This window comes from Sparus aurata, chromosome 11, assembly GCF_900880675.1.
Source record: "Sparus aurata chromosome 11, fSpaAur1.1, whole genome shotgun sequence".
Lineage (NCBI taxonomy): Eukaryota > Metazoa > Chordata > Actinopteri > Spariformes > Sparidae > Sparus > Sparus aurata.
The window spans coordinates 5,471,199-5,486,110 of record NC_044197.1 but is presented as its reverse complement, the minus strand read 5'-3'; the positions used below and the strand labels follow the sequence as shown (position 1 = coordinate 5,486,110).

Sequence of the window (14,912 nt, the reverse complement as noted above, 5' to 3'; positions counted from 1 at the left end):
AATTACCATTGATAACAACCATCTGGGTGAATAGTACACAATCACATCCTTTCCTCTTTATATTGGCACTGTGCACGAATGATCGTTAAAAGACATCCGATCACTTAACTGTTGACTGATTGACCGCTTACAACTGCGAAACACAATCGCTTTATTCAAATTTTAAACACATTTACCACTGCAGACTCTGACAGGTTGTTGTAAGAAACATTTATTCCTTTTTACTATTTACAGTTCCAGATGACTCACAAACATTTTGTTTATTCTCTAGAACTCCTAGTGCTACGTGCCTCATACAAGTGAAATTATTCATGGAATAAATTCTACTCACAAAATGAAATGTTATCAAAGTGCTCTAACTCAGAGAAAACGTACTGTAACAATTACAGCACAGCAAAACAATACACTGCCTCACAGTGAACGATAGAAGAGAGAAGAAGTTGCATTAAATGTGTAGTTCTTAAAAAGTGCTGACATACATACATGTAGCTATTGTAGGCTGGAGGCCTCAAACTCATTAGGGACTGTATGAAGACGATGAGGGTGTGGAGGGACGCTGAATCATAGTTGACTTAACAAACAACATCAGGGCCCTCAGGCGTGATTAATATTGACTCTGAAGAAACCTGCAACCCCCTCACATCTAAACATCACATGAGAGCACTGAGTTGGCTCAACTTCTTTAACTATTAATACCTAAAAGAGCCAAAAGCATGAATAATTTAAGACGGCACGCCCAAATTCAAACATTAAAACGTTCATGGAACTGCAGTCGAAATGTTTCTTATCACGTCACCAATGAGTAGAACAGGTTGGTGACGCCTACAGTTGGATTATATAACAACTTTTCATGACATTAATATTTTTCTTCCTTTCTATTGTGATGCAGAAACACGTGAGGGAACAGCTGTTCACAGAGGTGACGTTTAAAGGTGCAATGTGTAAAAATTGGTCATCTTGTCAAATAGGGGTAACCAGAGTAACTGCTGCTGAATGCCATAAGCTAGTTTACGCAGTTAGCCATCTAGGAGAAGGTTTTCAGGTCTGGGGTGTGGAGGAATAGGCAGGATGGGTTGGGAGCTCGCTAGTTAGCATGCTAACTTCAGTCCGCTGAAGTTTCCCTGCATTCTGTTTATAATATTAGCTTTTTTTTTTTTTTATGTTTACACAAAACATTCTTAAATAATTCCCCTGTGATCGCTGCTGTTTGTTAGTAGCTGACTGGTGAGGAGAAACACGAGGCCCTGATTGTCGCTCCATATGGCAAGACACCGCTTTATGATCCATTTCACACATAAAAGCCTTTTTTTGTAATAATCTGGTTTCTTTTTTAATTTATTCTTGAGGTGGCGGGCTGAAATAAATCCTTAAACCGGCAGCCTAACACTAGTCATTTTCATACAGTCCCTTAGTTAGAGGAAAATATGTTGTATTCTACGTTTATCTCGCATAAAGGGCAAAGAATGCCATCCAGGTGGGAAGTGGTGATTTTTGTAAAACCACCTGCTCCTAAACAGCCTCAAGATCAGGAGGAATATTAATGTACGTCACATACAGTCGTTACCATCTCCAGCCACCAGGGGGCGGCACAAACACTGTGAAACAGGCAGCAAAACAGGCAGCACTGCTGATAGCGGGACAACTGTGAAGCTACAAACACCGACAGTGGGTGATTTAGCACATTATTTTTATACATTTACCTCTAAAGCGTGCCGTAATATAACCTCTAACAATAAATAGACACTAGCCGAGGAAGCAGAAGAAGAGGGAAGCCTGTTTGTTTGTGACGGGACAGGGTGCTCATCAATGAAGGTTCAGTGCAAATGAGTGTAAACATATATCCAAAGCAGAGGATGCTTCAGTGGAGCGGTGCTGGTGCACAGAAGCCGGTCAGTCTGCTCAGAATCCAGAGCGGTGGGCCTTGTCTCACTTCTCCCTGAGGATGTACAACACGGTGGCCTTCAGGTAGTGTCCAAAGGCGCAGACAGCCGTCACCAGCCAGTGAGAGCGAAAGCTGGGATCGGTGTTCACCACGCATTTCGTCATGTCCACCTGTAGCAGCGGCAGAGAGGACACAACCGGGTCATTAGACGCCAAAGAACTCAACCAGCGAAACTCACATTTGAAGCAAAGCATGCAACAAAAAAAGACATTACAAAACCAACATGTGTTTCTGATTTGTAAATAATCTAAGAATCTGCACTCGCAGCTTGCCCGCAAATATGCAATTTCAGAGCCAGAGCCCACACTGTAATCTCAGCCACGCTCAAAAAAAAATCGACTTATATAACCAAACAAAACCCTCACAGGATGACAGAATTCCTCAGAGAGCACAGCTAGAGCTGTCAAGGCCCTGACGCTGAACATGTCTCCCTCCTCAGATCCTCACTTCATGTCACGGAGTGTTCCTCAGGTTTCCTTCAGGCTGACATCATCGCCCCGGCAGCCAGAGATATTAACAGGCCGCGGCTCATTTGTGCTTATGAGGTCAGTTATACAATGCGTCGCTCTTCGCTTTGTCACACTCCACTTGTCTTCCGAGCAGAGCCGACTCGGGTGCCGTGTCTCTGAGCACACACGGCCCTTCGTCCGCTCACTTGTTGTGCTGTTTTCCAGCAGAGCGGAGCAGAACACACGGAGGCACGTTGCCAGGCCTTGTTCCCACTTTCACCCCCTCGAGTTCCACTTTATTGTCCCTGGAGCATTTTATCAGACAGGCTTATTCCCATTAACGGGATTATACAGAAGACACATCCACTACTGTGTCTGAAGCTGTGCCTCCAGTTTATGTCCAGCTGTTCATATTTGTAAACCAAATCACTGAAAGTAGAATTCTGCATTCAAATGACCAGACTTCTGAGATATATTTTGTTGAGTTCTGTACTTGTGGTTTTCAGTTTTAGGGAAGACAATTTATCAGAAGAGAAAGATGTTCACTGACTGATTATTTTACGCCTTTGCAAAATAAGTAAACACTGAATAAACTGAATAAACAAAGTGACCTTAAAGGACAACACGGTTTCATGCTGTTTTACTTTGTTTATATGTGGCGGACCCTGCCACCTCTCTAGCTTCAAACAGTGTTCTGGGCACCCGCATGTTTATCTTGCGTCGTGTAAGAATTGATTTTCGGTTACAGCAACTCAGCAGCATTACAAGCCAGAGTGTCAGTCAAATATCACCTACACGCATCCGTACAGAGTAGATGTAATATTCAGCAGAGCTAAAATGATTTATCGGAGAGCAAGGAAGGAAGTCAGGGAAACTAATTAATTAATGAAACTTAAAATAAACCCTTTTGATAATAAATTGCCCCCCAAAAAACATAATTTTCAAGCTAAAATGCCACAAACACTTCATATTTTCTGCTTATTTTTTCTACTTTGCTTCATTTCTTTGTGAATTATACACGTTTGGGTTTGGCACTTTAGGTCGGACATAACTAGCAATCTCAACATGTCACCTTGGCTATTTGATTAATCAAGAAAATAATAATAAGTAGAGTGCAGCCCCGGATATTCACAACACACCCACCCATCTAGAAACACATTAAAGGAGAGGAGCACTTTATGTTAGCACAAATATGAGATCTTACCCAGCCTCCTCTCCTCCTCAACCAGGACGTCAGGCTCTTGCGAACAAACTCCCCCATGCAGTCGACGATGGTGTGGACCATAGCGGGATGACCGTGGCGAACGCAGTCCACCGCCAACGCTCCTGCCACGGCGTACAGAGAGACCACCTTCCCCCACGTCACACCTGACAGGAGACAAGTTGTGGAGCAAAATGAACATCCTCGTTTTTTTTTAAAGCTTCCGTGTGCTGCCGACTGAATGTTTCGAACACACTGACAAAACAATGCGAAATGTGTTTTGCATACAAATGATTGTTTGATGATTTGATGGCAAAGCGAAGCAGAACGCTCCGCTCTCATTCTGGAGCTGGAGTAGTTTCTAGTGCAGCACTCGTGATTCTCAGCAGCTCTCTTCGAAGCAGGACGAACAAATTAGAAAAACCTCAGCGGCAGCGAGGCATCATGGCTCTGTGCCTGTCCGCCCCACAGAGAAGAAACCACAAACACAAGGCCCAGGCCAGCAGGCAGGCAGGCAGGCAGGCAGGCAGGCAGGCAGTAGATTAACGAGCGGATCATTTTCCTAACTTGGCTCGCATGTTGAGAGTACCATCACACCATTTACAGCCGAAGCTTTGGACCGTTTCTGCCGTGTTTACATGTCCAGCGCACACAGGCCGAGCCTCAGCCGCGGCCATTTTCTCCAACGTGTTGTCTGATTCATTCCGAGAATCTCATAAACAGCTCATGTTCCTCTTTCGCCGCAACGTGATGGTGAGTGAAGCCATTAAATGAAGGGAGATTAAAAAGATCTGAGACGTCTGGCAGCCACATCCTGTCTTATTCTACCGGGAGAAGACAAATCAGTTTTAGTTGAGTGCAAAGTGTGAAGGAAAAAAACCGTAACAGCAGAGCAAAGATTAAGTTTTAAGAACTTGCGATAGTGCGTTTGTCTCAAGTGTCCCGGGCGAGGTAATAAAATGTAAATAGCAGGAGGTAAATTAAACCTTCAGTCATGCTGCATCACACCAGATAAAACGACGAACCAAAGCTATTTTTCCCAACAGCTGATAACTTCGTTGTGCTTGGAAGTCATCGGGAAAGTCGCTGTGGAACATAAACTGCTTATTTTGTTCTTATTTTCCTCTTATATTTCTGTGTCGATGGAGATCAGAGTCACTGTGACCGACTTTAAGAAGCCTGGTGATACACAGATCGAAAGAAAAACTGTGCAAGTCGACGCAGCACAAACCGAGATATTCTGGCTTTTAGTTCCAGGTATCAATATCAATATCAAGCTCGAACGAAATGTGTGCATGTATTTAGTTACGACCCTCCTGGCTGTTAAACGCCTGAATCTTTTATACTCCACACTCCAGTTTTCTTGCACATATTTTGCCTAAACGTCTCCATGCCCGAGCCAACATCGCCGACATCATCAGGGGTATTCTCTCACACTCGACACTGCTCCTTTAAAGACTTTGAAAAGCTTTTTTTTTTTTTTTCCAGAGACTGAGACGTATTCTCCGTAACTACTGAGCTGACATTCATGTGTGAAGTTGCCGTGGCGGCCTTGACATTTCATTGTGCACGCCTGTGTTGTAAAACGACAATAAATGACCCTTGATACCTTCAGTGTGGCCTTACATGCCCGGGCTTCCACCTCAGCAGCCAGCTCGGCTGACACTTCACACGAGGGGAGGACAAACTGTTTCCAAAACTCAAGACTTAACTGTGGACCGTTTGCCAAAAGCAAGCACCTTTATGCAAAATGTCACCGCACAGACGCTCCGAGAGGCAAGTGAGGAAAAAAAAAAAAAACCCCTCTGGTGATTCATCCCCTCAGTATCTAGTCCTCTCTCTTCTGTGTTTACGACTGAAGAACAGGGTAAACATGTGTTTTGCTGGAACAACCTTTGTAAGATCCTGATTTATTTTCTGCCTGACGCGCTGCACGAAGCGTCGCTCTGCTCTTCATACTGAAAAATAATTCATTACCAAGACCCCTACATATTTATAGAGCATTTTTACATCACACAAAGCACAACAGCATAAACACTGACTCGTAATATATGTATTTTTTTTTTTTTAATCTTTTGCTAGAAACAACACTGCTAAATCAACCCTGATGGTGGGCTCACCACTTTAGTCTGCAGGTCCCACTTTGGGCAGTATACAGACTTTGCTTTGTGATTCAGTCAAGCTATTAAAGCGCCTCTATGATAGAAACACGCTTCTCTTAACGTCTTGTGCCACGACAGCTGTTATAAATAAAAGTCAATTTTTGCCCTCAGGTCCAATCAGCGGACCACTTGAGTAAAAGAGGGACTCCAGTGGTTTAGCACTGTATTTGCATGAAGCTGGAAGAGCTGTAACAGAAACATTTTATACTGACTTTAACATGTTTTTTTGGGATGTAATAACAATAATGCCATCCTCCTCGAATTAGCCTTTTAGCTAACCCGTTAGCCGATGTCCAAACCTCGGCAACACACACCAAAACAATGTAAATGGATAAATATCACTACAGGAAAGATATGTATGTGTTTTTAAATTTAGGGTGAATTGTCCCTTTAATATAGTAAACTTGTTGATTTGTTGCAACAAATCCTGCAGACAGAACGACGTTAGCAATCATCTTGAGTCATCCTGAGACCAACACTGACACCTCCGGTCTGGTCTACACGAACTCCCGAAGAAACAACTGGTTTTGACGAGCTAGTCGCTGACTCTGTCTGCAGTTTGGCTCTGGACAGGAAGTTTGGACATGACACTAATGAAAGCTGTGGGAGTCAACCAAAACTGGAAAGTCAAGGGCTCCAAAAACCAAAACAATGTGCTAAAAGGCACTAAAATGCTCCGTAGAGGGGGAGCAACTTTCACATTACGCGCAGTAATTTAATCCACTGTTGATCTGATAACAGCTTTAAATAAAGTTTTTTTTTTTTTAAAAATAACATTAGTATCTATGAAAAGTATTAAGCCGTAGTTTATCTGTGGCGTGCCGAGCGCAGCGCGACATTTGTGATATACACATTAAGTCTGGCGTGTGGTGACAATCTGCTGCGGCCATGACTTCCTCTGAGCGCAGTGACGTGTCGATTTCACAGCGTGTCCACATTTTACACCGTCAATCATCGGGTGGCTTTTATTACCAGCCTGCAAAGTGAAACTAGAACGAGACCTGAACACGTTTTTACCTCATCCCCTCATAAACACTGCGCTCGGATTTAGAACCACGAGAGCGTGTTTGGATAGAGGTCCGGTATTAATTAATCGTAATATGTTTGAAGTGCGTAACTCTGCACATACTGAAGACCAGACTAACCTGACTATTCCCGCAGGAATAAACCAGCTGCGGTTCGTGACTGAGCTCCCTGGGTGGGGTCCAAACTGTCTGTAACAATCACTCACTCCAGCAACAAGTTACCCTAATATGGACTGAATGTTTTCCCTATGGTTCCTTTCCTGTAGGAGGATAATGACCAGGGAGGAGGGTTGGGGGGGGGAAAGGTTTCTGACTCACTGAAGAGTCCTGTGATCTCGCTGCGTGAGAGGTGTTTACATGACGAGGTTTTGAAAAGAAGATGTCTCCTAAAAAAAAGTACGTTCTCCAAAGCTTTCACTGGCTTCATTATATTTGCCTCGAGCTCTGAAGTTCCTCTTTCCCGACGACAACGAAAAGAGCAACTTCCCCAAACGGACGAACAACCTGTAATCTTTTATTTTCAGGTCCACGTTTGTGCAGCTCACATGATAACAAAGCCGCTAAAGTTAGTTCCTTTAATTCAGCTCGGGCTTGATTTACAGCAGCTGCGACGTGGGCCCACCTGTGGAGAAGATGTCTGCGGCCACGGCCAGGAAAGCGTCCGACACGATGCTCTCCGACGCCACCGTGATGTTGAGCTGCCGCGCTACGTTGCGGTAAACGTTGGGCCGGAGGTACTCCAACTCATCACCTGGACAAAACAGAAGAGAGTGAATGAAAAAAGAACTCCACTGACTGTTCCAAGTCCCTCCGTGTCCCACTTTGTATTCAGGCTAAAGCCACAGAAACATCACAATCTGCCTCTCACACAGGAAGAGTCGATTTCATTAGGATTCAAAACCCTCTGTGGTTTTGCTACTGCAGCCTACACGTAATCTGGTTTGACCACTAACTTACAGGAGCTAACATTAACTAAGTTCAGCACAGGTTAGTTGAAATAATGCTGTATACCAAAACTGACTCAGCTGGCCGACTTCATTACTCTTTTCCACACAGCTCTTGTATTTTACAGTGGTGGATTCAGGATGTTTGAGGAGCAAGAGGTGAAAAAGGGCCCCAGCGTGCAGAGAGTGGTGATTTATTTATCACGAAAAGACGACACTTTCTCATGTTTTATCCAGCACTGGCGCTTTAAAGACGGCGTTCTAACAGTGATTACGCCCACTGCAACAACCTTAAGTCCACCTGTGGTGTTCTATATAAATACTAAACATCTCACCCTGTAACTTGCATGTTAAAAAAACGTATGAACATTTCTACAATACGTTTCATATCAAGACCAGACTTTCATGTCAGGACTGTGATGGTGTGACAATCAGAGACCACTGTTTGACTCAGCGGTTTAACATTCGTGACACAAAGGAAATCAAATGGGAAAAATGTCAAACTGCTCCCTTTGTCGTAACCCGGAATAATGTCTCATCCAATTGACTTCAAGGAAACAAAGTCCAACAGTAACCGATTTCATTTCCCCAACTGATCCCTGTGAGTTCTGCGGAAAGGTGTTTCCAAACACAAACTTTTATTAGATCTGAGTTTCCAGTGAGGCGCATTACTAGATAAAGTTGATGTGCAGTGATAACCACAAAGGGTAACGTGAGACCTCAGACTGGAGGAGTCACCTGCAGTCTATCAGCTCTGACACTGGGCAAACATCCAGGGCCTGAAATATCAGTCAAGTGAACCTGAGTCTTTTCTTTTTTGAAGGGGATTCCTGGGAATCTCCTCGAGGTCTTCCACTGAAAATGAAAGGTAACACCAGACTCTGACGGACTACACGTCATGAGTTCCACATTATCTTAAAGGTTCCTGAAAATCCTGTTGTATCTTAATATTTATTCCATGTTTAACTTTTTAAAAACTCGTTTTTCAACAAACTCGATCGTTTGTTTTTGGCGTTTCTTAAATCTTCGTGGCCTTAAAAGTGAGATATGTAAGAATTTTAGTTGAAAGCATTCCCAAAACTAACATCATACACAAAATGTGAGGAAACGACAGTTTTGTAGGCGACGTCATTGACGTCTACGCATCATATTGCCGAGATGTGCAGCAGTTAGCGTGCTAACAGTGAGCGCTGGCCCGTCCCTGTTCTGGCGGTTGTAAACACCATCAGATCTTTTGGTGCTTCAAGCTCGCAGGCCGGATCAGAGACGTATCATGAAACCTGGACGCCATGTTGGAGACGGAGCCTCGTTCATTCCTATGAAACATGCTTAACAGAGCCTGAACCAAATAAGCTTCACTTCCTGGGTATGAAAATATCTGGTTGTGATGAAATGTCTGCCGTCTGAGCCGCCCTGCTAGATTGACCAGAGATAAAATCATTTAGTCTCGCTGCTCTTCTAGACTTTCAACATTTTATTAGTCTGAATGGCTCAAATAACGACAGTGAAATGAGACACTTGGTGGAGGTTTGGCTGCTACGAAAACTGACTTCGGAGCCTGGCGCTCTTCCTGAAGGCTTGGTCTGGATCACTACATGCACGGCTAACTGAGCTAACCAGCTAACAGCTACAGTTAGCTACTCGGGTGATATGCGGACTCCTATTTTTCTAAGAGGATGACTCCAACAGCGAGCCAATTCATGCACATTTACACCATTAAAATGTCAAATTTAAGCAAAGTGAATCTATAAATATTGTTGTCTGTCTTTTAAAGAACTCACTATAAATGATTAAATGCATTTCAGGTCACAAAAATAATGATGACATGATCTCTCTATCAACTATAGCAGCTATAGCTAAATTATTAACTCATATTATTACACTGTAAGAACAGCTTTTGTGTTTTACAGTGGCGGACTCAAGATGTTTGAGGGACAAGGGGCGAAAAATAAAAAAGGGGCACCGGCACACACAAAGTCCTGATACATTTACAGTGAAAACAGGAAACTTTATCATGTTTTATGCAGCACGTGGGGCCGCCAAGAGGAAGCTTATGTTAGATTTGCATGTTAAAAAAATGAAGAATAAACATTTGTTTCGAGGGGATTGTGATGGCGGGACGATGAGAGACCAATGTTTGACTCAGCGGTTCAACATTTGTGACATAAAGGAAATCAAATAGGAAAAAATGTCAGACTGCTCCTTTAAAACTAGCAAAAATGTAAACTTTTGGATTTTAAAATAGTTTTTTTGGAGTATCATAGGGTTACTTCATGTCTTTAGCTGTTGGAGTCATTAAACTCACATGTTAAACTGACCCTGAGTCGGTACCCAGTGTTCGGTTGGACTTACCGAGCCACAGCAGAACCGACGATATCTCCCCGAGCGTCCCACCTGAAGCAGCCAGCCCGTGCTCGGGCTTCGACCAGCCTATCCCGGCACGGTTCAGCCTGGAGTGGATGTAGTCCCTGCACAGTGCTTTGGCCTGGGACACCAGCTCCTTGTCGGTGGGCGAGCGGTCGAACACTTCAGCCGCGAACACAGAGGAGCGGCGCAGCATCTCCATGCCGCGGTCCGGTCATCCGCCGCGGGCTGCGCTGCGCTCTCCTCCCCGCCTGCACCGCCTCGCACAGCGGTCACCTCTCTCTGTCTCTGCGCTTCCCCCGGAGATAATCCTGCACAAACAATCACTCGGATTAGATGGTTGTCATCTTTTTAATAGCCTGGATAAAGCCGTCGATGCACAACACCCCCGTCAAGGTGGAGAAGAGAGGGAAGGTTCAGCAAGTTTGTCACGAAGGAAAAAAAAAAAAGTTATGGATGAATCTATAAAGTTTGTAAAAGCTTATAATAAAGATAAAGACAGTTAAATTCCACTTACCGAGAATTAAGAGGCTCAGACGCGCCCGGCTATAAAGTTCTGACCTCGGCGGGCTCCATCTTCACTTGTCACTCAGCAGGAACAAAGTTTTTTGATCACCGACTTTTATGAATTTGAAGATTTGCTGCCACGATTACAAGAAAAAGAAGAAGAAAAAAAAAAAAAAAAAAAAGACTACAAAGAAACCAAACAACGCTCAGAGTTTATAGAGTGACAGGTTTTCCTTCTAAGGGCACTTATTGTGAAGTCCAAAGGCGGAGATAAGCGGAGCAACACAAGCCCCGCCCACCCCGCCTCCATCCTGACACACACACACACACACACACACACTTACTTAAGACATCAAAATAGTATTTTATGTTAAATGTGCACCACAATATCACCAAATCTGAAATCAAACTATCCCACTGTCTTCTATCCAACAGGAAGCCCACAGGAAGGCTTACCAAAATAAAACTTATTGCCAATTAAAGGAGAACTTCGGTGGATTTAAACATGCAGCTTCATTGCTCAAGCTACCCTTGACTTGCCAGTACCGAAGACGTGAACAAATTTGGTCCAACCATTACAGAGCTCCGTGAACGGAGACTTAGCATTGAACGCTAACAGCATGGGGTCAGAACTTTACACTGTGTTTTAAGCTTCTTAACATGCTCCACATCTCACACCAAAAGTTATGCAACAGCAGCAGACACCTTACAACACAGCACTGTAGCGTGTATGACTCAAAATGAATAAAAAAGTAGTTAAAACAGTGTGTTTGTGCAAGCAGCTACTTACCTGTTTGTTGACATCCGTGTGTTCCGGTAGCTAGACCAAACTAGTATATCCATCGAGTGTGCACTTAACAGGCTTAAAAGGCTATTGTAAGGCTCATGGCTCATGAAAGGCTGTAACATGGACATGTACATTATGAACATAAACACGAAAATGCTGGATTACGTTTCCGTCTCCGCCAGTGAGGGAGTAAGTGCACGCTCGACGGATTGACTAGTTTGGTCTGGCAACCGGAAGACACGGATGTCAACAAACAGGTAAGTAGCTCCTTGCACAAACACACTATTTTAACAATTTTTTAGTTTAGTTTAGTTTAGAGATAGTTGTAAGGTGTCTGCTGATGTTGCATAACTTTTGGTGTGAGATGTGGCGCATGTTAAGACGCTTAAAACACAGTGCAAAGTTCTGACCCCATGCTGTTAGCGTTCAATGCTAAGTCTCCGTTCACGGAGCTCTGTAATGGCTGGACCAAATTTGTTCGCGTCTTCGGTACTGGCAAGTCAAGGGTAGCTTGAGCAATGAAGCTGCATGTTTAAATCGACCAAAGTTCTCCTTTAACTTACTGGTCGAGCAGGATGTGATATATGAAATGCTGCCCGCAGTGAATAAATACATAAATCGCTCCATGAGGGAAATTTACGCAGGTTTAAGAAGGATTTGACGAGACATAGAAGTCATTGAAAAAATGTTGTGACATTCCGACCTTAAAGGCACATTATGCAGGATTTGTTGTGAATACATGCTTTCATCCTGCTTGTGTGTATGAAGCTCGCCCCGATCTCGGTCAAACACTCTCACAGACTGAGAGCAGATCAGAGAGACAGCAAAATAAAATCCTGACCTCTTGCCGTTATCGATTGGCCCAAAGGTCGACATGTAGAAACATCTTGAATACGTCGAAATATTACGAAAATGCAGGCAGAGAGCAGGATACAGACACTGCAACACACTTCTGGTGGGATTCATTTTGTATGAGTCTATAGACAGTTTTTCTTTTTGTTGTTTTGTAAAATCCTGAATAGTTTTCCTTAAAGTGTCGGTACAGGTCACGACACTAAAATCCTAAATTTCCCACATTGCAAGCAAACGCCCACGTCTTCATGCCCCAAGCCAAACCGAGATAACCCATGATGTCATAGTGATGACATCATGGGTTCATCTGTCTCAGACATAACACAGCTCCCGCCAGAGCCACGTAAACTGAGAACTGTTGCGTCAGTAGCTGGTTAGAGGGGGGGAGATCTAGTCTGGATTAAAACACATGAAATACAACACGCTCTTCAATGGGCAGTCGAGCTGCTTGTAGACAGATTTTATCACTTTCACACTGAGACAGACTCGTCGTTATCTTTTCGGTGACTGGTGAACTTGGTGAGGTGGATGACTCAGTGTTTCTGCACAGGCCTGCAGGTGTTCCCCTCTCCAGCACGAGGAAATGAGGTGAAAGCACACGTCAGTCCCACGGCGTCAGTCTGCTCAATATATTGCATTACGAATGAGGAAGGTCAGTAGCAGTGATATGCACGGGGGGGGGGGGGGGGGGGGGGCAGAGGGGGCAGTCGCCCCCCCCTCGTGGCCCAATTATTGAAAAACGTGCGCTAAAGTGCCCTCTTGGGAGCCAAAACGCACGCTAAAGTGCCCTCCTGGGAGCCAAAACGTACGCTAAAGTGCCCTCTTGGGAGCCAAAACGTACGCTAAAGTGCCCTCTTGGGAGCCAAAACGTACGCTAAAGTGCCCTCTTGGTTGGCAAAACACACTAAACTGCCCCCTTGGCTGGTTAAAACATGATAAACTGCCCTCTTGGGAGCCAAAACGCGTGCTAAAGTGCCCTTTTCAGTGGCGAGAACGCGCTGTATTTTCACCCCTGCCCTTCAAAAGGTCTGTGCACGCCCCTGGTCAGTAGTGATGCGTTTCCTTCTGTGATAGCCGTGATAAGAGTCACTCATGATTTCACACCAACACATTCCATTCTCAGTTCTGTCTCGTGGAACGCAACGTATTGAACGTGCCATCCAAACTGTCTTCTAACTAGATCGATTAGACACAAGTAGTGGAGTGAATGTAGAAATTACAGCACTTGCAGCAAATCCACGACTTGGCTCCACATGTAGTGACAGAGGTGAATAAACAGAGTGCCTTCCAGTTGTATAACTGCAGACAGATGTGGCTGTACGTGCTGTTATGAAAGCAGAGCACCGTGAAAGCACGCTCCACACCTTCACCACTCCCTAACAGAAAACTGCTTAAATACACTTCCGCAGCACAAGGAGCTCCCGTGTCATTTCTGGGGAAGCCACCACTCCCACTGCTCAGGCTGTTGGGACATGCCTGAAGAATGCCCCGCTTTGTTTATGACAGCTCAACAGATTTGCAGACAGAATAGGGAAGGTACCAACTTCACAGCACGTTAGAGAAACAACACTGTCCATCAGCTGGCAGAGACAGTATTTGTTTGTCTCAAATTTCACAGCACAGTTTCAACGTGAAAGACTCTTTATGCAAACATTCACATGTTCAGTCCTATAAATACAGACGCCACACACAGTGGCAGAATAAAAACTAAGAAGCCTGTTGTAGATTTAATCATGTTGGGTACTTGAGTACAGATAAAAAAATACAGCTTAACTTTATACTTCTACATCACAGCATCTGTGCGCTCTCTATAGCAACAATTATAGTTACCTATCAGATTAAAAAGTTTCACATCCTTCCCGTCTAGAGAAAACCACGCACTAACCTGGTGATTTTGGATTTGAATTGATTCGTTAAAGACACACTCCATTCTTCTGTTCATGTGTGGAGACTATTCTTCATCATCACTTAAATAAACTGTTTGACAACCACGGTGGATTAGCTGGAAAATGTGTCATAACAAACCTAAAAAACTGTTTGGCTGGCTGTTTTTCTGAGCTTGTGAGAAGTTCCACGGTTCTCACAAGAGAGTGACACTAAAAAAAAACAAAAAAAAAAAAACGTACGATGAGCACAGCAGTAGAACAACACACAGTAATATTATCCAGACACAGATATAATAGCAAAACACTGACTGGGGAACAGTTTATTGCATAATAACATGTGCTGTACTTGTGAAAAAGAATATAAAATCAGATATGCTCAAGTATCAAATGTAATTTTTTTGGCATTAACACTTAAAAAAGGTGCAATATGTAAGAATTAGCCACCTGTCAAGTTTTTCAAAAGTGTCACCAGAGTAATCACTAACTGCTTCCAACTGTAGCTACCATTAGCTAGTTAGCTCAGTTAGCCATGCAGCCAGAGCACCAGAGGATTGTTGGTGCCGTTTACCATCTGAAGAAAGGCTAGCGAGTTAGCATGCTAACTTCAGAAGTTCGACTGATTTATTGTTATTCGTGGGTGAATGCAGGCTAGTTTGAATTTGGAGACAGAAACTGGCTGATCTTCTTTAAAGATTATGTGAACTGTTGTCTTAGAAACAGCGTGATGAGGCAAAACTAGTGTTGTGTAAACAAACACACAATGACTTGGCAACCACAGCTTATCGTGTTGAAA

General features: G+C 43.8%; 1 protein-coding gene across 1 annotated transcript; it reads right to left on the bottom strand.

Annotated features, from left to right (window-relative positions):
- Nucleotides 1-193: 193 nt before the first annotated feature.
- Nucleotides 194-10,850, bottom strand: boka (BCL2 family apoptosis regulator BOK a). Its single transcript, XM_030434412.1, has 5 exons — nucleotides 10,605-10,850; nucleotides 10,076-10,398; nucleotides 7,402-7,530; nucleotides 3,596-3,759; nucleotides 194-2,052 (listed from the first exon to the last, which is right to left on the bottom strand). The coding sequence occupies exons 2-5, from the start codon at nucleotides 10,287-10,289 to the stop codon at nucleotides 1,927-1,929; spliced, it is 633 nt and encodes a 210-aa protein (XP_030290272.1). The 5' UTR covers nucleotides 10,290-10,398; nucleotides 10,605-10,850; the 3' UTR covers nucleotides 194-1,926.
- Between the last annotated feature and the right edge of the window lie 4,062 nt (nucleotides 10,851-14,912).

Excerpts from the sequence above, each read along its gene's own strand:
- boka (XM_030434412.1), bottom strand. The coding sequence starts at position 10,289 with ATGGAGATGCTGCGCCGCTCCTCTGTGTTCGCGGCTGAAGTGTTCGAC. Across the intron at positions 7,531-10,075 it reads GTCGGTTCTGCTGTGGCTCG|GTGATGAGTTGGAGTACCTC; the intron begins GTAAGTCCAACC and ends TGTTTTGTCCAG. Across the intron at positions 2,053-3,595 it reads TGAGGAGGAGAGGAGGCTGG|GTGGACATGACGAAATGCGT; the intron begins GTAAGATCTCAT and ends CCGCTGCTACAG.